This window comes from Ostrea edulis, chromosome 1, assembly GCF_947568905.1.
Source record: "Ostrea edulis chromosome 1, xbOstEdul1.1, whole genome shotgun sequence".
Taxonomy (NCBI): Eukaryota; Metazoa; Mollusca; class Bivalvia; order Ostreida; family Ostreidae; genus Ostrea; species Ostrea edulis.
In genome coordinates this window covers 22227226-22255063 of record NC_079164.1, presented here as the reverse complement: position 1 = coordinate 22255063, position 27838 = coordinate 22227226, and the positions used below count along the sequence as shown (strand labels likewise).

Genomic DNA, 27838 nt, shown 5'->3' with positions numbered 1-27838 from the left:
AAATGAAAGTAGACGGTTTTGCTTGAGGAATCAAGGTCAGAGGTTAAAGGTCAGGTAATAGGAGACCCAAACGTAAACCGGCTATCGACGTGACACTGGACTTGTGTTAGAAACTAATAGGTCCTACTACAACAAGAAAGACAGTTACGATGTCACAACCCACGTAAGTTATCTCTAGTTATATAACTGTTATAAACAGATATAGTGTACAACATCGTCTTCTCTGCGGCCGTGTGCATATGACATGTTTTCAGAATGTGGACTGCATGTTCTGTACAGTGCACTGTTATGTACAGTCAAACCTGGGGGCTTTTCGAGTGCAATAGTTGTATTGATTGTGGTGAACACGGGGAAAGTTCATTTTTAGAATGGGTTATTCATATGTAAGAAATTATAATGAATATTCTTTCAAAGGTCCAGCCAATCATTTACTTTCAAGTTCAGTTGCTAATTTGTAATAAATTGAAAAATGTTTGTGGACAATCTGACAGGGATATATTTGTGTTGAATTTGTTTATTTCGTTGGAGCGGAATGACTTCAGTCTATGCATGAAGGGGGGGGGGGGGGTCCGTATTTGCTTAATTTTACCCCTGCATTGCTTATGATATGATGAAAATGTAATTTCAAAATTTGCAATTGTATATTTATATAGTACTTTGTATGAATAAATAGAATTTTGTTATCAGAGATATGCTACAACTGATGACTGTTGCATTTAAAAATGAATTTGCATGCCAACATATAGTCTAGTCTAAACGTAGACTTCACAAGTCTAGTCGATGATATACAATATGATTTATTGACCAATCATGGACCCACAAGGGCCAATGCAATAAGAAGAACATATATTAGCACCTGAATGAACTGTAGTTTTACAGGTGCAAAGTATAGATATCAGATCTGCAACAGTTTAACAAAATGAATTCTGACAATTCCCAAATGCATGAATTACTCAATGATTAGAAGAAATAAATACTAGAATTTAGATCTGTTTTAATTATAGTGTTTAAGCAAATATTATATCCCATTTTTTGGTAAAACAAATGCTACCTATATGTAGGGTAACAAATCATTTTGACCAATGTAGTGAGCAGCTGCCCTGTTGCAATACCCAGTGGTCAGATGACTCAGTTGTTAGGCCATTTGAGATACAGTGTTGTGTATCTTTAAGAATGAAGACCTGGTGGTCAGCTGGTTATATCACTGCTGGATAGGTAGCTCAGCTGGTTAGAGCACTGCTGGATAGGTAGCTCAGCTGTTAGAGCACTGCTGGATAGGTAGCTCAGCTGGTTAGAGCACTGCTGGATAGGTAGCTCAGCTGTTATATCACTGCTGGATAGGTAGCTCAGCTGTTAGAGCACTGCTGGATAGGTAGCTCAGCTGGTTATATCACTGCTGGATAGGTAGCTCAGCTGTTAGAGCACTGGACTAGAGTCAGGAATACATGTCTGGTCCATTACATTTTTGTTTCCTTTTATAATTGCATCCCAGCTACACCTGATCAAGCACTTTCAAATAGGTTGAAATTTATTTAATTCTTACTTTGTGGCAAAACTTGTATAAAATGAACTAAACCTCTGTTGTCTTTAAATGACGTTTCTTTTTTGGAATGGTTTTCTGTGGGTTTTTAAAACAATTATATCTAGAAACTCGTGAACCTTGTTTTCAGACCTTTTAACTTGTGGTAATTAACCCAATACCTGTTCAGGTGAACTACAGATTCACTTTAATAGCCATCTTTGTAGCTGTTACTCAGTCAATCATAGACCACCTAGTGCATAGTCTTAGATCTCATCACCTAGTGCATAGTCTTAGATCTCATCACCTAGTGCACAGTCTTAGATCTCATCACCTAGTGCATAGTCTTAGATCTCATCACCTAGGGCATAGTCTTAGATCTCATCACCTAGGGCATAGTCTTAGATCTCATCACCTAGGGCATAGTCTTAGCTCTCATCACCTAGGGCATAGTCTTATATCTCATCACCTAGTGCATAGTCATATCTCATCTTGCCACAGAAATGATCAATACACATATTACATGTACATGTATATAGCTACACAAATCTTCTATTATTTTCTTAGATATATTTAGTTGTGTCCTATTTGGTAATAGCTTATAAAATTATTTTATTGAATTTCTGAAATTTTGAAGAAGAAAAAAAAAATGAAATTTTCAAATCAAACGGGGTAAAATCAACAAACATGGGGCTACATGAATTAGAAGATCTGCTTAATTGCGAAATATCCGCCTTTGTCTGTTCACCCAGTTATAACCACTTAAATATTTTCTACAGCATGTTTACTTGTGAGAGGAGTTAATCTCTCAAGTTAGATACATTGATGCACCTCTGAACCAGAGTAACTCCCACTTAGTTTAAACCAGATTTGCATTAAAAAAAAGAAAATATATATATTGTGAAATATCTCCACTAAAACATGGTTTACTGTCTGTGCATGTGTTGGCGGAGGAGTAATAAATGGTATAGTGTGAGGTGCAATGTTAAATGCAGTGAATTATGCTTTTAAAGGACATGGAGAGTAAAACAAATTAAGACATGTTACTTCCTGGTTGGGGATATGATTGTTTGGCTCCTAGGGGTATGACAAAAACTTCCTGCCACATCATTGTAAAGGAACTGCCCCATGATGTGTTAATGTGATTAATGCTGTAAAGTTGGAGGGTGATGTAAACAGTTAGGATTGAATCATAAAAAAAAATTACAGAGTGTCTCTGTCATTCAATTGCATGACTAAAGTTTTTCAATGCAAATACTTTTTCCTAAAATTTACTCTAAATTATTGATTTCTCTTCTCGGGGCAGTGCAGTTACATCATTTATTACCCCCTTGTAGCATTGCAGTTAGCTTATTTAACACCAACACCCCAACCTCTTGTAGTGCATAGTGAAGTTAGGTTATTTCACCTTGTGGCAGTGCAGTCAGGTTAATTCCCATTTAGTGTTTGGTTATAACCCCCCCCCCACCCCCCCACCCCTTGTAGCAGTGCAGTTAGATTATTATAACACCCTTGTCACAGTGCAGTTAGATATAACACCCATGTTGCAGTGCAGTTAGATTTAACACCCTTGTTGCAGTGCAGTTAGATTATAACACCCTTGTCTCAGTGCAGTTAGATTGTAACACCCTTGTCTCAGTGTAGTTAGATTTAACACCCTTGTCACAGTGCAGTTAGATTTAACACCCTTGTCTCAGTGCAGTTAGATTATAACACCCTTGTCGCAGTGCAGTTAGATTTAATACCCTTGTCACAGTGCAGTTAGATTAAACACCCTAATGTCGCAGCTAGTGCAGTTAGATTTAACAACCTTGTCACAGTGCAGTTAGATTTAACACCCTTGTTGCAGTGCAGTTAGATTATAACACCCTTGTCACAGTTCAGTTAGATTATAACACCCTAATGTCACAGTGCAGTTAGATTATAACACCCTTGTCACAGTGCAGTTAGATTTAACACCCTTGTTGCAGTGCAGTTAATTTAACACCCTTGTCACAGTGCAGTTACACCCTTGTTGCAGTGCAGTTAGATTATAACACCCTTGTCACAGTTCAGTTAGATTATAACACCCTAATGTCACAGTGCAGTTAGATTATAACACCCTAATAGATTATAACACCCTAATGTCACAGTGCAGTTAGGTTATAACACCCTTGTCACAGTTCAGTTAGATTATAACACTTTAATGTCACAGTTCAGTTAGATTATAACACCCTAATAGATTATAACACCCTAATGTCATAGTGCAGTTAGGTTATAACACCCTTGTCACAGTGCAGTTAGATTATAACACCCTAATGTCACAGTTCAGTTAGATTATAACACTTTAATGTCACAGTTCAGTTAGGTTATAACACCCTTGTCACAGTGCAGTTAGATTATAACACTTTAATGTCACAGTTCAGTTAGATTATAACACCCTAATAGATTATAACACCCTAATGTCACAGTGCAGTTAGGTTATAACACCCTTGTCACAGTGCAGTTAGATTTAACACCCTTGTCACAGTGCAGTTAGATTTAACACCCTTGTTGCAGTGCAGTTAGATTTAACACCCTTGTCACAGTGCAGTTAGATTTAACACCCCTGTCACAGTACAGCTGCTGAAGGTAAACTCACCATGTCATGTTGCTGCTCACATTCATAAAAAGATACTTCTGATCGTGTTTTGGTACTCAAACATGCAATCATGCTGAAACTTAGAGTTCAGCTGGAGGATTGATGCTCCATTACTTCACTTGGGTGGTAAAGTTGATGGAGAATGCTGCATTTGCTGAGTTCTCAAACCATCAGATTTTTATTCAGTCATGTAAAATTTCTCACTTCTACCATTTTAAATGACCTGATATAAGCAAATTCTTTAGTCTGCGTTTTCCCATTTTGGTGGTTGGGGGTGTTTTTCTTTGTTTTTTTTATTTATCTATTTAATTATTTTTTATTTATTTTTTTAATTTGGCTTGAATGGGTGTTAACACTTTGCACAGAGGGAAGAAGGTGGATGTGCTAGCACTTGTGAAGGGGTGTTCCATTACCCTTAGGTCAGTCTGCATGTTCATTATCAGAAGCGGATGAATGGATGCTCCATACTCCATTAACAATTTCATTATTGGGTGTGAACAAATGTGAGGGATTCTCCATAACTCGGTTGACATCTGAGTGTTCCATTCTAAATGAACCCGGCCTTTTTGCTCCGCATGTGGAAGGTCGGGGTTCGAATCCTGGCCGCGACAGACCTGAGTCGTTAAAACAGGTAATGACAGTTCCATCACTAAACGCTCGGCATCAGGTGTGAATGTCACGGGTCCTCGAAGATGACCTTAAAAACGGATGTCCCGTGTCACAGTGGGTGTGGCATGCTAAAGAACCCTCACTGCTCAATGGCCGTAAGCGCCAAGCATAGGCCTAAATTTGAAGCCCTTCACCGGTCTTGGTGACGTCTCCATATGAGTGAAAAATTCTCTTGAGAGATGTTAAGCAAGATACAATCAATCAATCTATATTCATTGATGGAGGGGGTGAGTTCCAAACTGCATTTGGTTTTTCATGATTCATGAAGGATCTTGTGTTCAATATTCTAACACTATAATAAACATTGTCAACTTAAGCATGCTCACCTTTAGAGTTCTAGGGATTTATCAGTCTAATTTGGGAAATGCCATGTTTCATGAATTTCGGAAAATTTCATCGACAATATAACATTTGGGGAAATATGACAAATGAAGTTATGCATAATGTTTTGAATTCATGTTTATTTTTATTGTCATAAATTCATATTTCCATGACACAAAGAAGGTATTTTCATGCATTATATTTTGAGTTTCAGTTCATTTCTTCATATTTATGTAGCTGTAGGTTTTTTGTCAATTTGTAAGGTCAATGCTTTCATCATAAATTATTGTTGACAAAACATTAAAACATTGATAAGAGAGAATTACAATGTTATTGACCTTTCTCTTGAATTTTTTTTTTATGTTGTACAATTCATGTTTCTTATCTTCTAATTTTTATTTTGTGTATCGTGTTCTGATGGAGAAGTTTGATTGAATGTGTTTTATGATTCACAATGACATTTTCTTTTCATTTACACGCAAGTTTAACGTATTACAAATTATATATGCTTCAGAAACCGTGCTGGTAATAAATGATTTCAATGGTTTTAGTAATCTGATGCCAAACCAGATTTCATGATGAAAGTCCATAAAAACTTATGTCAGGTCATATAATGTACGTGTACACACGAAATTAAACCATTTCTTACTTGAACAAGGGGAAAAAATTAATGTAAATTGAATTAAAAGAAACAATGTTATTGATTTCCAAGAGTTTAAGATACCGTGTTTTACATTCAGTCTTCCTACTAAGAAGTACAAGTCCTAACTGAATTTACACAGACAAAATGTTCTTCTAATAATAGTCATCCATTAGGTCTGGATTTCATGAGCAAAAACATAATAGATCTGATAAAATACTCTCAGTTCAGAAGAAAATGTTATTTTATTAATACAACTGTAGTTATCAATATTGTAAAGATGTATGAATAACAATGAACATGAATGAATTTCAAAATTTTCAAAAAAGAAAAATTCTCTGCCAGATTCAAACTCAAATCTCCTTTGGATCTGTGTCCAGCAACACACTGTTCAGAAATATTTTTTGCCCCATTTTATTTCTAATCAGACACAGTGAAAAACCATTGTGTTCAATAAAATTGCTACTCATCAAGAAACGTCTATTATGTAAATTTAAATTTGCCCCTTGAAAATGCAAGAAGAAATGAAGAGGTGGATCCTTTGTGTACAGTGTAACTACTGAGTCATGGAGATTACAACACCAGGTGTGAGAAACATCAAATGTCTCGCTCTGTCGATAGTATTATTCAAACATGCAGTGTTTCAAATTCTGTATTTGTACATGCAATATTGGTGCAGTGTATTTATTTTTATTTTAAGCATATTTGTACATGATTAACATGTCATAAGACAGCTAGTACACATATTTAATGTATAGTGGAACATTTGAAAAGCACTAAATCCATGATTGTACCATACAATTTGTTTATGATTAACTTGCCATTGCTCAAAATTATATGACATGTCCCAGTTTGGACTTGCTCTGTAGTCTGGGGGGGGGGGGGGGTTAAATTTTTATAGACAGTGTTTCTTCGAATGTTGGAAATTTATGATTTTGTCATATACATGTGTTACATATGTATATCACATTTTCAGATTGACAGCTCCATGTGGAAAATGATAATTGTGTAATTAATGGTATTTTTGAATTCACATATATTGTGAACATTTTATTGGAACTATTGCTGGTCAGTCATACAGGTTCTATTACTGGTGGCCAGATAGCTCAGTTGGTAAAGCATCTGACGAGAGATTCAGGGGACCCAGATTCAAATCTCAGTTCGATCTTTTACATTTTTCCCTTCCTGTGACATTACAGACAGCACTTTGGTACATAATCATTGTGTACTATTTTATTTACAGAGGAGACATCGCCCTTATAGGACTGGCAGTCATGGGCCAGAATCTGATCCTAAACATGAACGACCATGGCTTTACTGTAAGTTGGTTTACTCTCCTCCTCTTGTGTTCCATCACATTTAAAGCTAAAATTTCAATGTTCTACCCTTTGATGGTATATGTCTGCAATATTCAGTTTTGTATGTGAAAGAAAATGCCATTTTATTTAGACAATTATTTAATCATTGTTAGTTTACTTAGATAATTGAAATAAAACTTATACATACATGTAATGATGTAACCCATATACTGGATAAAGGTCTGTTTAGAGTTCTGGATAAATATCTGTTTAGAGTTCTGGATAATTGTCTGTTTAGAGTTCTGGATAAATATCTGTTTAGAGTTCAGGATAAATATCTGTTTAGAGTTCTGGATAAATATCTGTCTAGAGTTTAGGATAAATATCTGTTTAGAGTTCTGGATAAATATCTGTTTAGAGTTTAGGATAAATATCTGTTTAGAGTTCTGGATAAATATCTGTCTAGAGTTCAGGATAAATATCTGTTTAGAGTTCTGGATAAATATCTGTCTAGAGTTTAGGATAAATATCTGTTTAGAGTTCTGGATAAATATCTGTCTAGAGTTCTGGATAAAGGTCTGTTTAGAGTTCTGGATAAATGTCTGTTCTGGATAAATATCTGTTTTGAGTTGGTGTAACATCCCTAGACCATACTTGCACTGGCCTGTTCATTGAGCAGGAGACCGTAAGTTACCTGTTCACCTGAGTAAACAAACATTATGCATACACTGCACTTGAATCATTAGCTTCCCAGTGAACGAGTTATTTCAATTAGACAGGCTGTCAGAACTGCTTTAGTTCATAGTGAGGTGTGCACACGTCATGTGATCCTTTGATTATGCTACTGTCTTTAATTTCTTATCTGATCACTCCATGGTATTATGTCTACGTATAGAATGAAAGGAAGCTTTATGATTTTTTTTTTTTTTAGATTTAGATTGTTTCTTACCACCAGTAAACTGTAAATACTTAATTGATATGCAGCATTTTTAAAAATAACATTACACTATGATTGAGAAGTAATTTGAATATCAACAACCGTGTATCGAGTAATTTTAGTGTGGGGAATATTTGGCGAGTTTTTATACGAGAATATGAAAAGTTTGAAGTTTTAGCACTTTAATTTTTGGCATGGTTTCATTTAATAAGTGTATGAATTTTATATGGATAGAAATTTAAGCACTTTAATTTCTGGCAGATTTTTTCATCCACCAAAAACATATCCATTTAGCCAAAATTGACATTTTTTTTTTTTTTTTTTTCACATATATCAGTCTTTAATTCCAAAATACATTACTATTTCGGGGTAAAGTCTCCGCAGAGACCCCCTTATAATCTTTACCTAGGGTGCCAGGGGCCCCTTGGATTAGATGTATATATATAGGCATACATATACATATATATAAATTTATCATATAAATTTCTACATATAGAAAACACAAACATATATGCATACATACAAACACACACACATATAATATACTGTTATATAACAAAATTTATTAACATGTTATGGCAAAAAAGGTTCTTATTTTTACGGAAAAACCAACAACACAACAATATAATTATGTACATAAAGAACCTGAAACTGCCATATGCGGGGTTAACAATTCAAAAGTTCATATCACAACCCCCATGGCAGCACTATAGGAGGACAGGACCCCTCCTCATAGTGGGAACTTTTTGCAAAATACCAGTATATAAAAGGTTTATTACAAAATTTTATTTGATATAGAAATATAGTTGTTTGTAATCAATTCAAATTGTTCAAAATAAACTCACATTGTAACATAGTTAAAAATGTGCATAGACAGATATTTGTCAGGTTTCATATTATAAAAAGTCATACCTGCAAAGGTGTATAAATTACAATTTGTCTTTAATTGCTTTCATAACTTTAGCATATTTTTTATCCTGAATTTTTGTGTACACTTCTGTATAAAAATTCAATTTACTTTTTATGTGGTTACATATTTCTTGAGGTTTTTCGTCTTTGTTATCTAATCTACAACACATTTTATACTTGTATATTTTACAGGCAATAAGAGATATTATGCTATTCAAAAAGAGTGTCTTTTCATTGTTTTCATAGTAAAATCCTATCACAATTGTTTTCCACGATATATCAAATTTTAAAATTTGTTTAACAATGTCCCATATATGAGAAACATTTTTACATTTTAAGATAAGATGTTCATTGTTTTCTTTAGCATCTCTGCAAAAGACACAAAAATCATTTTCTACTATCTTCCATTTCTTCAGCAATTCTCTGTTACACAATAGATTATTTAATAATTTATAATTAAATTCTGATATACTTCTGTCTCTTATGGATAAGATTTTTTGTTCATAAATAGATTTCCAAGCCGTTTTTGTTATTTCAAAAACCTTTCCGTAATATGTTTGGTGTAATGGAGGTATAAATTTTTCATGACAAAGAATTTCGTAAATCAACTTTGAATTGATATCACACACTTTAACATGTCCTTTACATAATAAATCGTATGATGTACTCCCATGAAAAATGTTTTCGTATCGTATATTTGAAAATTCATAACTTTTGAAGGTTTTTGTTATAACTGTTTTTATAATCATATATTCACACATCCAGTTTTTTTTACATATAAGTTTGTCATCAAACCATTCCAAAGGTTTTATGCCATTTTCATTTACAATATCATTCAAAAATTTAAAACCGCTCCTCAGCCAATTATGAAAAAATATTGGCTTGTTTTTGTACATAAAATTTTTATTACACCACAACGGTTCTTTCAATAATGCATTCAGATAAAATTGTTTTTTATTTTTTTTACATTCGTTGAAAAATACAAGCATTTCCTTGTAGAATAGAGGAAAATGTTCCATTATTTGATAATCATTTGATTTCGTAATATTTGTTTTACATAGATATTCAAAATCAAAGTCTCTTTCTTTGCACAAACTATCTACAAAAAAGAATAGAGAGTTTCTCTCGCTTGAAATCCTGTTTATCCAAGATACTTTTATGGATTTTAATTTCAAAGATACATCGACAATTCCAATGCCTCCCTTTAGGACATTTCCAATCTGTGTATTTCTTTTAATTCTATCTCTTTTGTTCCATATATAATTATATAACAAACTTTGAAATTTCTTAATTACTTCTTCATTTGGAAAGCTCAGAACTGATCCAACATATATAATCTTTGATATTGCTAGGCTATTGATGACACAAACTTTACCAAAAATGGTTAGTTTTCTTTTTTTCCATGATTCAAACAGTTTTTCTAAGTCATCTACAATTTTTGTCCAATTGTTTTTATAACATATTTCTTTGTTGTGTCCTATATAAATTCCAAGAGTTTTTATGCTATCATTGTTTACGTTAACATTTCTAATTTGTTTATAATGATATTTGTGAGGACCCGTTAATATACATTCTGTTTTTGACATATTTAAATACATACCCGAAACATTGCTGAATTTTGCTATGACTTTTAAAGAATGTTCTAGAGAGGTTTCATCTTTAAGAGGAAGAGTACAATCATCTGCATGTTGTATAATCTTAATACTGTTAGTCATTCCTGGTTTTTGAAATCCATTAATATTTGAATTCGATCTAATATTTACCGCTAATATTTCTATAACAAAAAGAAATAATATTGCAGAGATGGGACATCCTTGTCTTATACCTCTCTGCATATTGCATGTTTTGGACATCCATCCATTATTTTTTATTTTAAATATAGGTTTATTGTATAGTATGTTGACCCATTTGAGAAAGTTTTCGGCAAAGTTAAATTTTTTAAGAACTTTCGTCATGAAGTTCCATTCCACAGAGTCGAACGCTTTTTGGAAATCAAGAAATAACATTATTGATTCTATATCATTTTCTTCACAATATTCAAAAATATCAATAATTAACCTTGCATTCAGAGCTATATTTCTCCCTTTTATATAAGCTGATTGATTAACATGTATTGCTTTATCCAACACTTTTTGTAGTCTATTAGCTAAAAGAAAAGCTATTATTTTATAATCAGTATTTGTAAGACTAATAGGCCTATAATTGTTAAGACTCTGCGGGTCTCCTTTTTTAAATAAGAGAGTAATTAAAGATAGTCTTTGTGAATATGTCATTGTATACTTTTGGAAGATCTCTTGAAGAGTGCAATAATAATGTTGTTTTATGTTTTCCCAGAAAGTTTGATAGAATTCACACGGTAATCCATCAGATCCGGGTGATTTATTTTTTTTCATAATGAATACTGTTTCTGTACATTCTGATAGTGAGGGAAGGGTGTCTAATTCATTTTTTTCTTCATCATTTAGACTATATTCTAATTGTATATTACTTAAATATTCATTCACTTTATTATCATTTTCATTATTTGATGTATACAATTTTTCATAAAAATTGCATGTAGAATCTAAAATTTCATCTTCATCAAAAACTGTACCTTTTTCATTTTTTAATGATTTTATCACATTTGATATTTGTCGTCTCTTTTCTAAATTTAAAAAATAAGAGGTATTTCTTTCTCCCTCTTCAATCCATTTTGCCCTTGATCTTACCTGTGCACCTTTTGCCTTTTTGTTTATTAATTCTGTCAATTCATTTTCTAATTTTCTTTTTCTATTCATATCTATTTTTTCATATGGCAAGTCTTCTATCTTACTTATTTCTCCTTGAATAGAATTTATTTTGTTTTTGTAAGATTTAGATATATTTTTCGATAAATTTATACATTTTGTTTTTATATTCCTTTTCAAATTTTCCCATGAATCTAGTGCATTTTCTTTATCGAAATTATAGTTTTTCAGGAATGTATTCATTTCGTTCATGAAGGTTTCATTTTCAATTAAAGATGTGTTAAATTTCCAGTATCCTGGACCTCTAAGGTTTTCATTTACAATCAAAGAAAAAATTAAACACTTATGATCAGACATCCTAGTACCGTTTGAGTGTGAACCAGGAATGTTTTGAAGCCTTATATTTTCACATTGAAAACAAAAGGTATCGGATAGTAAAATATAATCTATTCTACTTGTTGGGATATTTACTCCGTTACACCATGAATATCCTTTTTTTCCGCTTTTCATAGTTTTCCACATGTCGTGTAAATCGAGCTTGTTCAGTAGTTGTTTTAAAATTATAACACTTTTATCTGATTCATTTTCTGTTGAGCAATTAAGGTCACCACATATCAATAGATTATCAAAATTTGCTGTATATTTACTAATCCATTCTTTAGCCCGTTTAAAAAAATCACATCTATAATTGATATCGTTTGGAGCATATAAATTAACTAATGTAATAATTTTTTCATCATATGCTATGTTAACCATGAGTTTCCTGCCTTCATTAGATTTATGTATATTTAGTATTTTGAAATTCAAATCTTTATTAAATAATATTGAAACTCCTCTACTGAAAATTGAATCGGAAAAGCAATGTATTGATATACCTTTCCACCTTGCATCATAATTTAGTACATTTTTTTCAATATAGTGGGTTTCTTGCATAAATATTACATCAAAACAGCTATCATTAATCCAGGTATAAAATTTTATACGTTTTTCTGCAGTATTTAAACCCCTGCAGTTCACTGAAATAATATTTAACTTGTTCATGCGTATGACTGACTAGCGGTTTTTTTTGTTTTGTTTTTTTTTTTGTTTGGTAGACTTAACTCTGTTTTTTGCCCTGCTTGTTTCTTGTTGATCTAGAGGAATTGTTGGTAGCTGAATTTTCGTCCGTACGCTGCAATTTGGCTGCCATGCCGTCGAGGATACGTCCAAGCTTATTTTCACCTGGCCAATGTTGCATTAGAGTATGAGATGTTCCGGTCACGTTCAGCCCGCTACCCCAATAAGTATCCCACGTCGATTCCACCAGAATATCTGATTTTCTGATTTTTTTTAAAGCACTTCTGAATTGTGAACAATGCTGTAGTTTAGATTCCAGTATTTCCCGCATAACGGAGTCTTTAGATGTAATCCAAGCATCAGATTCCAGGACCTGACCTCCTACACGTTTGGCATCTAAGGCGGTTTCAGCTTTACTTACGGCTTCTGCACGGTTAAGATCACCAGAACGTAAGGATTTGATGTGTTGGAAAGCATGTTCGGCTGAAGGATATGTTTGCCCAAAAACCTTTAACTCAGTAGGGAAGAAATTTGAAAGAGGGTTATCTTTTCCAGAGAAGCATACTATGTCCTCCTGGTGAGTGACATATGATCTGCATTTATCCGATCCCGGAAAGTGACTTGGTAGCTTGCATATTCTACAACTCTGCTCGAATTCGCAAGCATTTTTGTAATGGTCATCTGCCCAGCAGTTTGTGCACTGCTTCTTTCGTTCCCGTAGGGGTTGGCCTTTGTGAGATATGGTACAGCGTAAACCTGCACATGACGCAGAGCGTGGAAGGAATTTTCCATTCTCTAGAGGCGACATATACACAAAACGATTTCCATTTAATATTTCAGTCATTCTGTGGGTTTTAGGATGTCTGATTTTTTCATATTTGATATCACTTGTTAATTCTACTCCTAGACCTAAGCCTTTGAGCATCTTTTTAATACATGAATCTTCAACCGATAGAGGTATACCTTTAATTAGGACTCGAACAACTTTCTCATCAGGAGAGTCTGTACCCGCAGAGAATGGGTTCGTGTCATAAACCTGGATTGATCTGCTTCCAAGTGAGAATCCTTCAGTAACTAATTTCGATCTACTCTCCGCAGACTTTATGTAGATCCTCCACAGATCTCTATCTCTTTGTACACATATCACATCCGAGACTGTTGCGCCAAAATTGACATATGGTATATTTCGTAGAGATGTAATTTCAATGGTGGTACAATGTTTGTTGCAGGTTGTTGCATTTAACAGAACTGTAGAAAAGGTGGAACACTTCTTACAAAATGAGGCTAAAGGAACCAAGGTCATTGGTGCCAAGTCCATGGAAGACATGGTCAGCAAACTAAAGAAGCCAAGACGGGTTATGTTGTTGGTCAAGGCTGGTCAAGCAGTGGATGACTTCATCCTCAAACTGGTCAGATTTTGAAAATTATCATCTGAAATAAATGTTGCCAGTTAGTGCCATAGGACATATATAGGATAAGTTAATTACAGGAATAATGCAGTCTGAACTGTGTCTGTATTGTATGACTTTGTCACTTTGTAGGTTCCATTATTAGAAAAGGGAGATATCATAATTGATGGCGGGAATTCAGAATACACAGACAGTAATGTGAGTTTTCAGTGATAATCATGAGTACATGTAATTGATGAAAAGTACTAGTGTTTACAATAGCCATGATTTCTACATTGAGAACATATACTGTACTTATTTATAGGTAGTCGAACTCATTCAACAGAAAACTATACATAATCAAGAAACTGTAAAAGTGAATTATGTCAATATAGATTATGATTTACCATTACAGAGGCGGTGTAAGGCTTTAGCTGCCCAGGGTCTTTTGTTTGTGGGGAGTGGTGTATCAGGGGGAGAGGATGGTGCTCGATACGGCCCCTCCCTGATGCCTGGGGGAGCTGAGCAGGCCTGGTATGTCCACTTATACAGATTTAGGGATTCTGATTATATGTGCTGTCAAGATGTGTCATAGGACGAAACCTTATCATGTTAAGGATTCTGATAGTAGATTTTTGCTGATATATGTGAAGAAAATTTAGGAAGAATATTGATCATGTTTGTGGATTTACAGGATGAAACAGAAAGTGTAACTTTTTATAGATATTTTGTTTGCATGGAGGTAAATTTAAAACAGGTCAGCTATCAAAGATATTTTCCAATATTAACCTGTATAAATAGCTAGTTTTGTTTCATCAACGTGGAGGTAATTTTATATCACTTGTAGGCCAGCTATCAAAGATATTTTCCAGTCCATAGCAGCAAAGTCAGGCAATGAGCCATGTTGTGATTGGGTAAGTTATTTAGACTTGGTATGTTATTGTGACTGGAAATGTCATTATACCCGCACTTTCCTAAGAAAGTTTGGGTATATTGTTAGCATGGTCCGTCCGTCCATCTATCACACTTTCTTCTTCCTCAACCTCTTATTTTAAGCAGTAACCAATTAATCTTTTGGAATATATGATTTGTGGTGTCATGTAGATGTGCAATAAGGTTTAGAACTTTGAATTTTACCCTGGGGGTAAAAAACATTACGTTTTTCTACTAAAACCTGGTTCCCAGAACTCCTCTTACATTTTACGCAGTAGCCAAATCATCTTTTGGAAGATTGGTGGTGTCCTGTAGATGTGTAGTAAAGTTTTTAAATTTTCATTTTTACCCCGGGGGTTGGAAAACACTGTTTTTCTATAAATATATGGTTCCCAGGACTCCTTACATTTTACGCAGTAGCTAAATCATTTTTTTTTGGAAGATTGGTGGTGTCCTGTAGATGTGCAATTAAATTTTAACTGGGCTTACTTGGTAATATATTAACTGGGCTTACTTGGTAACCTATAAACTGGATTTACTTGGTAACCTATTAACTGGGCTTACTTGGTATCCTATAAACTTATTAACTGGGCTTACTTGGTAATTAACCTATAAACTGGATTTACTTGGTAACCTATTAACTGGGCTTACTTGATAACCTATAAACTGGGGGTTAAAGGTTTCCTGAGATATGATTTTGATAAATCTAATTGCCAAAATAGTAGTTGGTGTTGCTGTGTATTCTGCTATACAAATGAACCAGTGATTCTAACCAATCATGAACATCACTTGTCTGTTCAGGGGAAATTTTTGACTGTGGTCCTCTTTTGAAAAGAAGTTATAAAAAGACATTTTAAACTTTGACCCTGTATTTAGGTTGGTCCTGATGGAGCGGGCCATTTTGTGAAGATGGTACACAATGGAATCGAGTACGGCGACATGCAGCTGATCTGTGAGGCGTACAATGTGATGAAGGACGCGCTCGGAATGTCACAAGCAGAGATGGCTGATGTAAGCCAGCGAATCAAATTGTTTATTTAATTACATATGAAAGACAGGTCATGTTAGGTTTACAAATGAATTCTTGTCTTGGGCAAAGATTCTCGTTTTCATCAGTTGAAGCTGAATTTGCTTGTCATTGTGATTTATGCCTTGTCAGAACATCAGGTATAGTTTTTGCCAAAAGACTTTATTTTGATATAAAGCATTGAATAGTGTATTACCTTCTTTGTTGCTTTAATGAAGTAGGACAAATAACTCGCATAATCAGAATAAACAATTTGCATTTAACTCTTGAAGTTTTTTCTCAGACGACTCTCGCCCATTTTCAAAGAATTGAGAATTGATAGATAATACATGTACCAGCCATTTTATAACTACATGTAAAAAAAAATTTCAGGTATTGGACGAGTGGAATAAAGGAGAATTGGACTCTTTCCTAATAGAAATTTCCCGAGACATTCTGCGCTTTAAAGACAAGGATGGACAATATCTTCTCGAGAAAATCAGAGACACTGCTGGGCAGGTTAGTGAAAATCTGAGACACTGCTGGGCAGGTTAGTGAAAATCTGAGACACTGCTGGACAGGTTAGTGAAAATCAGAGACAGTGCTGGGCAGGTTAGTGAAAATCAGAGACACTGCTGGGCAGGTTAGTCTATTAGAAATGGAAATTTATCATACATAGTGTAGAGGATTGCTTACACCTGTCATTTCGGCTTCATGCATGTGGAAATTACTGTTCAGTGGCTCACTATGTGTGCTTCAGGTACATATCTCCTCTATCAAATTGTGCAGTGTAACTTCATTTGCATGCAGTATCAACAGATAATTCACTATTAAACATGCTGGAAACAGAAAATCGCTACACATAGTACCAATCTAATTACAATCAGATGTTAGACCCGCTTGTATACACATGTATGTATGTGAGCGGAATAATATCTAATTCTAATTAGATTGACATAGTACTGACATACTGTAAACAGAGAATCATTATACCACAGTACTGACATACTGTAAACAGAGAATCAGTATACCACAGTACTGACATACTGTAAACAGAGAATCATTATACCACAGTACTGACATACTGTAAACAGAGAATCATTATACCACAGTACTGACATACTGTAAACAGAGAATCACTATACCACAGTACTGACATACTGTAACACATGAAAATGATTTGATTTCAGCAAATGATAGGGTATGACATGTAGAGTGCATGTTAGGTTTTGATTTTTGAGTGTGTCCCTGGGGTTGATGAATGGTATTGTGCACCCCTGTAGCAATGCCTTTTTTTTTTATCATTTTATGAAAGAGCATGAACATTTAGCCTGTGTATAGGCTTAGTTACATGTATATTGATTTTAAACTTGGAAGCAAATGTTTAAAAACAATATTTTTTCTTTAGAAAGGGACTGGCAAATGGACCGCCATATCTGCCCTGGAGTACGGAGTTCCCGTTTCACTGATTGGTAATGCATTACATTGAATACAATTGATTTATCAAATTAGAAAACTATTCTGACTGCTAAATGGCCTGTTTGTCATTCAGAGATCAGCAATTCAGAAAAGTAATGACGTGTCATAAAATGGCAGTATATTGCATCATAAGACCGCGACATCAACGTTGAAATTAATTAATAAATTTAAGTGTTGAATTTCTAGTAATTGGACAAACTGCAAATACAAGTATTAAGGATTTTGTTTTGAACTTTGGTATTAATGTACACAATTGTATATAAATGTATACAATTGTATATAAATGTACATAATTGTATATAAATGTACACAATTGTATATAAATGTACACAATTGTTTATAAATGTACACAATTGTATATAAATGTACACTTTTGTATATAAATGTACACTATTGTATATAAATGTATATCATTGTTTGACAGCTGAGGCAGTGTTTGCGAGGTGCTTATCCTCACTACAAGGGGAGAGAATTGAAGCTAGCAAACAAATCCAGGGTCCTAGTAAAACCAAATATGAGGGAGATAAAAAACAGTTTATTAATGACATCAAATATGTAAGTACATGTATTGGCAGAGAGATAATCAGACTTCAAGTTGTTTTTACTTCTTTTATAAATGTCATTGTTTTATTTTTTTATTTCCATTGTTTTAAAAATCACCATTATATTGCGCAGAACTTTTAAGATTTGAAGTTTTATTTCCCCTTTGATATGCTTGATTGTTTGTTCTAGGTTTCAGTTCTATTGTTTTAAAAATCAACATGATGTTGCAAAACCTTTTAAGATTTGAACCAAATAGAATTTGAAGGAAATTTTACAACAAAAAAAAAAGCTGGTACATTTGAACAATTCTTTTCAATGCTAAGATATCCACATCTCATTTTTTTTTCAAAAGTCTCTAGACATGTTTAAAAAGTGATAGTATCTGCCAAATAATGATTTTTATATATACCTAAAACCTTCCTATTCTAAAAATAGCATGTAGAAATAAGCATAAGAATAACCATTACCCATGCAGTGATAGATGTAATATAGATGCATGTGCATGGAACAAGAAATATTCATATATAGAATTTTTATATGATAATTTTTTTCAAGGAAGTAAAATTGTATAATCATTAAAATTCTATCCTCTGTAGAAAAGTGTTATGTTTCGGTATCACTTTAAAACCATTTTTGAGTTGGTAGAACTGGTTTTATTTAAAATGATTTTTTTTCCATGTAGGTAAACAGACACCCCCCCCCCCCCCTCTTAACTGAACCATAAAATATCTGATTGATGAATGAATAGATGTTGCATTTGGTAACAATACTATGTGTAAATTCTGGAGGGGGGGGGTCAACTTTTTCATCATGTGACTGTTTAATTTAAAACAAATTCAAACTTTTTTTTAATTTTCAGGCCCTATATGCCTCCAAAATAGTTTCCTATGCCCAAGGTTTTATGTTGATGAGAGAGGCAGCTAAGGAATTCAAATGGAAGCTAAACTTCGGAGGGATCGCTCTGATGTGGCGAGGGGGTTGTATCATAAGAAGGTGTTGTATAGTAAAACAAACTTATCATAAACATTCCTATAATGAATTCACATTTATTGTGAAGTGATATTCATTCCCCAATGAGAGCAAAATAACATGTTTGATATAACGAAGTTTGATTATAATGAACTGGTTTTTTTTTTTTTTTAGCTCACCTGAGCCAAAGGCTCCAGTGAGCTTTTCTGATAAAAATTTGTCTGTTGTCTGTCATTGGCGTCATCGTTGTAAACTTTTTATCTTTTTCTCCAGAACCACTGGGTCAATTTCAACCAAACTTAGCACAAAGCATCCTTGGGTGAAGGGCTTTCAAGTTTGTTCAAATGAAGGGCCATGCCCCCTTCAAAAGGGAGAAAATCACAAAAATGCAAAATTAGGGTAGAGTCATTTAAAAATCTTCTTCTCAAGAACCATTGAGCCAGAGGAGCTGACATGTATATGAAAGCTTCCTGACATAGTGCAGATTCAAGTTTATTCAAATCACTGCTCCCAGGGGTAGGATGGGGCCACAATAGGGGATCAAAGCTTTACATAGAAATATATAGAGGAAATCTTTAAAAATCTTCTTCTCAAGAACCACTGAGATAAAAGAGCTGAGATTTACATGAAAGCTTCCTGACACAGTGCAGATTCAAGTTTGTAAAAATCATGTCCCCCAGGGTTAGGTTGGGGCCACAATAGGGGATCAAAGTTTTACATAGAAATATATAGGGGAAAATCTTTAAAAATCTTCTTCTCAAGAACCATTGAGCCAGAAGAGCTGAGATTTACATGAAAGCTTTCTGACATAGTGCAGATTCAAGTTTGTAAAAATCATGGCCTCCAGGGGTAGGACAGGGCTACAATAGGGACTAAGGTTTTACTTGCAAATGTATATGGAAAGTCTTCAGATATGGGCCAAGGTGACTCAGGTGAGCGATGTGGCCCATGGGCCTCTTGTTTATTTTGCTAGCCGTAGATGTTCATTATAACCGTGTTTTACTGTATATGTTTATTTAAACACCAACAAAACTCAAGAAACTGAATTCACTGCCATTTCTGTATATGTTTATTTAAATACCAACAAAACTCAAGAAACTGAATTCACTGCCATTTCTGTATATGTTTATTTAAATACCAACAAAACTCAAGAAACTGAATTCACTGCCATTTCTGTATATGTTTATTTAAACATGAACAAAACTCAAGAAACTGAATTCACTGCCATTTCTGGTTTAATCTTCTGTATCTCCAAGAAATACATAAGGAACAGTAATGAATGTTTTTGTGTCTTTGTTGGTAGTGTTTTCCTAGGAAACATCAAACAAGCTTTTGACAAGAAGCCAGATCTAAGTAATCTGCTACTGGATGATTTCTTCAAGAAGGAGGTCCAGAAGTGCCAGGTAGGAGATACTATATTGCCTTACCTACAGAATTACTGGTCACGGTAGCTCAGTGGTAGAGCATTCGCTTTGTGACTGGAAGGTTTTGAGTTCAAGCCCCACTCGTGCCGTAGACACATCAAACCTAAGATGTAAACATAGTGAAACATATTATGCATGAATGTGACTGAAATATGTTTATACTATATACATTTTATTTCTGTTGCCTTCACTGTGACTTGCTTAATCTTTGACATGCAAAATGTTCTGAACTGTATGCTCACTACTGCCTCTACTTTCCTTATTTCTGCTCTCAATATCTCAGTCTTGTTGCAAACCTTTCAAGTTTGTAAAACTGTGTGAACAGCACTGCCTTTGAACATTAAACACATTTCAATATAATGATAATTTTAAATAAATCGATAAATCCAACACTATTGTACATACATGCACGGATCCCCCCCCCCCATGCGCACCTATCTAATTCTTAAATGAAATTCATTTAACAATCTCCTTGTAGCAATGGCATGTATCAGAAGAGAAAATTAGAACCATATTTATGATATTGTACATAATCCTAGTTGTAACACAAATGATGAAATATATCATTATTGAATAAATTGCAAAATATTTGAGCCCCTCCCCACTGTTGTTGTAGGGATACATTAAGTTTTATTCACAAAACTAGAGTTAATTAATAATTAATGACTTTTCAGTCATTAATAGCAAGTGGCATGGCTTGGTTATCTGGGGGGGGGGGGGGGGGGGGGGGGGGGTCGTGGTTTGCATTACTGGATGTGCCAAGGAAATAGATTTAAGCAGTTCTTATTTTTAGACACAGAAAAAAACCAAAGATTCAAAAAACAAATGTTTTCAATCCGGTCGAATTCCATCAATTTTTAGCTCACCTGAGTCAAAGGCTAAAGTTTTTATGAACTAGTCTAACACATATTTCAAAAGTAAAATGTCTTTAAAAGCTTTATGCGTGTATACTAGTGCTGTTTGTGTGAGTGTGCCAGTGATCACAGCAGTTGTTATACGATTGATATGAAAACTAAATTTCTAATACACATACTTCATCACCCATGAAAATTAAACATAGTGGGATCAAATTTTCAATTGATGTAAAAGTCATTCTTAGTTTGATAAATATATTACTTTAAGGTAGCTCCACTCTCATTTAACTTATCAATATTAATGGCTGAAAATGAAAAAACTGTATTAATTTCCACTCAAAATAGTTTAATTTAATTAATAACCAAAGAAAATATACATGATACCACCTTGTTGAAGGTGTCAGTCATACAAAACAGAAGTACAGGTCAACATCAGAAAGTCACATATTTGTGTAAAACAGAATAAGAATAAATAAAAACTTGATAAAGTGACAAATTTTTAATAACAACAGTTTAGAAAAATGGATAGTTTATGAATATGTATAAATTGTGGATATTGGGGAAATCATTGTGTAGAAGACATACAGTACATGTAGATGAAATACCAGCATAGGAGTTATTCCCCTTGACAACATGATTATCTATGAAAAATATAAACTTTTTCACTATCAATAGTTCACCATATTTTTTATTTTATCCAATGAAAAAATTCGTCTGAAAGATAGATTTCTATCATACACAAAGTTTAATTCAATAAAGATTTTCACAAAAACCTATGACATCACGGGAGGATTGATCTACCTTGATATTTCAATGTCTTCTCACAGGAGTCGTGGAGGAAGGTTGTGGCCACGGCAGTGACTCTAGGAATCCCCACTCCAGCATTCAGCACTGCTCTGGCTTTCTTTGATGGATACAGATCTGCCAGGCTACCAGCTAATCTCATTCAGGTAAAATCTCATTCAGGTAACATCTCATCCAAATAAAATCTCATCCAGGTAAAATCTCATTCAGGTAAAATTTCATTCAGGTAAAATGTAGATTTGTTGGAGGTCTTTGGTGCAATGTATAGATAAAACATAATCTCTTTATGCTGAGCCAGTGTTAGAAAGTTTATTCTTAAGGGATGGATGCAGGAAATTTTCAAAGGAGGGATGGATGTGATCATAGATAGTAGCCAATCCCCCTTCCCTATCAGATGGGGATTGAAGCTTTTAAACTTACATACAACACTGTGTGTGTACTTATTTTACATTTTAGCCTGTTTAAAACCTCAGTTGAAGCTGGTGTACTGGTTGACGTAATCATTTGCGCTTCTTTGGTTTATCATAATGTATAACAAGAGTCTTCAGTATTTTAGCACAACCATAAACAATACTCTTACTTTTGTGCCAAAATCAGTACACTATGAATTTCACTTGAATAATTAGCACATATACTGTAACATTTTTGCTCAGAAAGGGAAATAAGAGATGGAACCATTGATTACCTGTGCGAGTAAATTTAGAAGGCCTTGGCAACTTGCTTAAATGTTTTGAAAATTTGATAAGGTGTAAAAGTTTCATTTCTATATTAGTACTTTAGTATATGTGTGTACATGTAACAACTTGGGCATATCTTAGACAAATCTGTTTGCAATAGAATATATGTAGCAGGTATCAGTATTTCTTTTGATACTCTAAAAAAGTGATTTACACGATAAGGACCTGACTCGGGTGGCGACCTAAAAAATTTGAAAGTCCATGTGAAATCTTAAGAGATTTGAAATGTATCATTTCAAACTTCAGTTCTAGAGTGACAAAATCTTGATAATGTTTACAGTTTCAGGCCATTTTTAGCTCACCTGAGCTGAAAGCTCAATTGAGCTTTTCTGATCACTGGCATTTGGCCGTCACTCTGTCTGTCTGTAAACTTTTAACATTTTTGACTTCTTCTCAAAAACCACTGGGCCAATTTCAACCAAAGTTGGCACAAAGCATCCTTAGCCTTAGGTAAAGGGAATTCTAAATTGTTAAAATAAAGGGCCAGGCCACCTTCCAAGGGGAGATAATCAAGAAAAGGTAAAAATAGAGTAGGGTCATTAAAAAATCTTCTTCTCAAGAACCACTGGGCTAGAAAAGATGAAATTTATAGATAGCTTTATTAGATAGTGCAGATTCTAAATTGTTCAAATCATGGCCCCCGGGGTAGGATGGGACCACAAGGGGGGATCAAAGTTTTACATACAAATATATAGGAAAAATCTTTAAAAATCTTCTTCTCAGGAACCACTGAGCCAGAAAAGCTGATATTTATTTGAAAGCTTTCTGACATAGTGTAGACTCAAGTTTGTTGAAATCATTGCCCATGGGGGTAGGATAGGGCCACAAGGGGGATCAAAGTTTTACATACAAATATATAAGGAAAATCTTTAAAAATCTTCTTCTCAAGGACCACTGAACCAGAAAAGCTGATATTTACATGTAAGCTTTCTGACATAGTGTAGATTCATGTTTGTTCAAATCATGGCCCCCGGGGGTAGGATGGGGGCCACAATAGGGGATCAAAGTTTTACATACAAATATAGGAAAAATCTTCTTCTCAAGAACCATTGGGCCAAAGAAGTTGACATTTACATGAAAGCTTTCTAATATTGTGTAGATTCAAGTTTGCAAAAATCATGGCCTCCAGGGGTAGGTTAAGGCCATAATAGGGACTAAGGTTTTACATGCAAATATATATGGAAAGTCTTCAGATATGGGCCAAGGTGACTCAGATGAGCGATGTGGCCCATGGGCCTCTTGTTTGTAATTTAACATGAAGCATTTTATTGTTTGTGATTGGGTGGGGTTTTTTCTTTCACTGAAAATGTCACTTTTAGGAATTTTTCTTATTTTGCTGGAGTGCATTGGAGAGGATGACTTATTTTTCTAACATTGACCCATCTTTGAGTGATACATACAGAGCAAACTCCCCGTCGAGGCCTCATTACGTCACCTACGTACAGACCTCTCCTATGTGACGCAGCACAATATACAGATGTGTATATTGTGAGTCCGCGATTATCACGCGGGCAAATAACAATAAAGAAGTAGTTTGTAGTTAAAAGCTTGAAAATATTGACATTAAGAGCATTATTATAAAAGTATGGATTTTATTTTAAACATAAAATTATCAAAAGATCATCAACAGGTATGGATACTCTGTTCAAATTATAGTGTTTAATGTTTACGTTCTTGTTTTGAACTGTTTACGTTTGACGTTATGGTTTTTTCGTCATTCTACAGTGACGTCACACAGTATAATTGGTATAAGAATTCGCTATCCCATAATGCCTAACTGGAAGAGATTGGTTTGTGAGCAAACGAACTCTGGCTGAAGTTTGACATGCAGAGTAAAAATATAAATCATCTTTTGTTTGCTGAAAGGAAAATCATGCAAAATATGCACTTTATCATAAAAAATTAAGAAAATATATTTATGGTGGTGCTTCACCAGTATTTTTCCATATAAAAAAAAATAGATCTGAAAACTGTGCATCTTCATCAAACTACAGTACTATTGTAGTGATCATGCTTATAATGAATATATGCTTACAGCAAAATGATTTTCATCCCCTGAAGTTTAAAAAAGATATTGGATTTAACTTATAATGAATCAAAAGTGTTCATCCCCAGGACTTTGTGTTAAGTTTGTTTTACTATAGGATTAAACATTCTTTTTGAAGAATTTATCGATGTGTAAACTCCGGACATTTTACTCACAAACTGAATAAAAGTGCAAAGCACTTTTATGTTAAGTTTGTGAGTAAAATGTCCGGAGTTTACACATCGATAAATTCTTCAAAAAGAATGTTTGATTCTTATAATTCCAATTCATTCACTCTATTAACAATTGCAAAAATTTGAATAGTTTCCCCACACTATGTTATTTGTTTTCAGGCGTGTATGAATACATCGCGTTTTCGGATTTATTGATGTATAAACTCTTGTTCAGCTTTATTTTTGTCCAATCAAAACAATTGTAATAAATAACATTGGAATTATTGTAAATTAAACTTTGCTTACAAAAGTTGAAAGTCATTTGGGGGGGGGGGGGGGGGGGGGGGCTAAATTAGGCCCTTACTGAATGAAGTCCTTTTACTGTATCATAAACTTCTAAGATAAGTGATTGATAAAAAATTTTTATCTTGATTATTAGATTTTTAATAGCATCTCCAAGCTGCAATGTGTAGTTACTTCCCTTACTTTCTCGTCCTTCATTGCAGGCTCAGCGGGACTACTTCGGAGCACACACTTACGAACTGCTGGACAACCCAGGACACTTCATCCACACAAACTGGACTGGTCACGGAGGCAATGTTTCTTCCACAACTTACCAAGCATGATCTCTTCTCCACAGACATGTTCATTCACCCACCTCCATTTAGATCTATTAAAGCGACTGTTTTTTAGAATATCCAAACTTCGCATCAATATTCCTCTCTGTGGATGGACAATGCTTTGCCACAGACCTGTGGAACTGCATAATGAACAAATTGTAGTAACTAATATAAAAAAAACATACTAGTGGATCTCTGTCTGTTACTTTTTTCTCATCAATATAATGCATATACATGAAAATTATTATGCTTTTTATTTATTATTTAATCTCATATTTACATTCTTTGTTGTGCTATTAAGAATAGAAAAGATTTATTCATACATTGATTTCATCAATAGAACAAAATAAAATATTGAGAGAAGTTTTATCACCTTGGTTTTTTTTCCCCATTTTGTATTCTTCAGTTACTATTTTTAGCTCTTCTGAGCGAAGGCTCAAAGAGCTAATCATATGGCCATATGTCTGGCGTGCGGTGTGTGTCAACTTTTTGGAAAAAGGGGTATATCTCAAGAACCCCTTGGCCAATTTTTGTCAAATTTGTCACAGGTTATCCTTGGCCCAAGGGCTTTCATTTTTACTAAAACTAGGGTTGTGACCCTTTAACAAGGGGAGATAATTAGGAAAATGCAAACAAAAGTAGTGGTTGCTAAAAAATCATCTCAAGAACCACTGGGCAAATTATCACCAAACTTATGCATAAGGATGAGGATAGGTTGTAGATAAAAAATTGTTCAAGGCATCATCCTGGGGCAAAGGATGTGGTCTCAAGGTCACTTCAAAGTTGACCTTCAATTTTGTTTTGTTAAAACTTTGATATTTTGCTTAGTATAAGGACTAGGATCATCAAATTTTGTCAGTTGATGCATCTTAGGACATAATATCATGTTGTCTCAAAAGTAGGTCATGGTGACCTACTTATTGAATTTCACAGGTAATTATTATTAAATGGATTTTGATGCATATCTTGGACACTTTTGAGACTATGATCATCAAAAGTTGTCAGTTAATGGATCATGGGACCTTGAAGTGCGTCATTTGAAAAGTATGTCACCATGACCTACTGTCTGAATTTTATGGCTAATCATTTATGAATACATTTTAGGTTGTTATTTCAAATACCGAGAGGTTTAGAATCATCAAACCTTGTAAGTTGATGCATCTAGAGGCCTCGAAACATATTTATAAAAAAAAGTAGGTCACAGTGACCTACTTTTTGAATTTTGCAGACATTCAAATTTCACATTTTCAATTTTAGATGCATATTTTGGACACTATGAAAGCTAGGATCATCAAACTTTGTCAGTTGATGCATCTGGAGTCTTCATAGTTTGTTGACCAAAAAGTAGGTCACCGTGACCTACTTTTGGAATTTGACGGCTATATTTTAATATTCCGGATACCATTTGACTTACAATTATCAAACTTTGTCAGTTGATACATGTTGAGTCTTCAGAGTGTGTTGACGAAAAAGTAGGTCACCGTGACCTATTTTTGGATTTTGACGGCTATATTTGAATATTTCAGATACTATTTGACTTCAATTATCAAACTTTGTCAGTTGATGCATCTTGAGTCTTTGGAGTGTGTCGACCAAAAAGTAGGTCACTGTGGCCTTCTTTTGGAATTTGACGGCTATATTTGAATACTATTTGACTTGTCAGTTGATGCATCTTGAGTCTTCAGTGTGTCGACCAAAAGTAGGTCACCGTGACCTACTTTTGGACAGTTACATTTAAATTTTCAGGTACTATTTGACTTAACATCATCAAACTTTGTTAATTGATGAATCTTGGTTAGTGAGAATTTTTGCCTGTTCTACAATGTATCAGAAGAGCGATTCTAGGCCCATGGGCCTCTTGTTATATCAAATGATTTAACAATTTTTAAAAAGTTTTAGGTTACAGTATGTACGTCTTTAGTTTCAAATGAATTTCTACCTTAAGGTCATCCACAAAATAATTTTTTCATCTCCACGATACGTTCTTATATGAATTCTGAAATAGGTTTAATCAAATTGTATATTGTAGTGATATTACTATACTTCATATGTCGGCCTAGTCAGCTCCGTGGTTAGTAGTAGGAATGTAAAAGTCTCAGGTTCGATCTCCGATTCATCCACAGATTTTTCTCCCCTTCTTTGCTGCAATAACTTTATAATGTCAAAATATAAAACCCTCTGTAATGT

At 34.1% G+C, this 27838-nt stretch overlaps 1 protein-coding gene across 1 annotated transcript; it reads left to right on the top strand.

Annotated features, from left to right (window-relative positions):
• Positions 1 to 13: 13 nt before the first annotated feature.
• On the top strand, positions 14 to 26020 carry LOC125663703 (6-phosphogluconate dehydrogenase, decarboxylating-like). The gene is made up of 14 exons (XM_048896029.2): positions 14 to 163; positions 7013 to 7088; positions 13925 to 14104; positions 14237 to 14302; positions 14499 to 14617; positions 14931 to 14997; positions 15893 to 16027; positions 16416 to 16541; positions 17431 to 17494; positions 17926 to 18056; positions 18904 to 19037; positions 20317 to 20416; positions 22119 to 22241; positions 25538 to 26020. The coding sequence occupies exons 1-14, from the start codon at positions 150 to 152 to the stop codon at positions 25655 to 25657; spliced, it is 1455 nt and encodes a 484-aa protein (XP_048751986.2). The 5' UTR covers positions 14 to 149; the 3' UTR covers positions 25658 to 26020.
• Positions 26021 to 27838: the final 1818 nt, after the last annotated feature.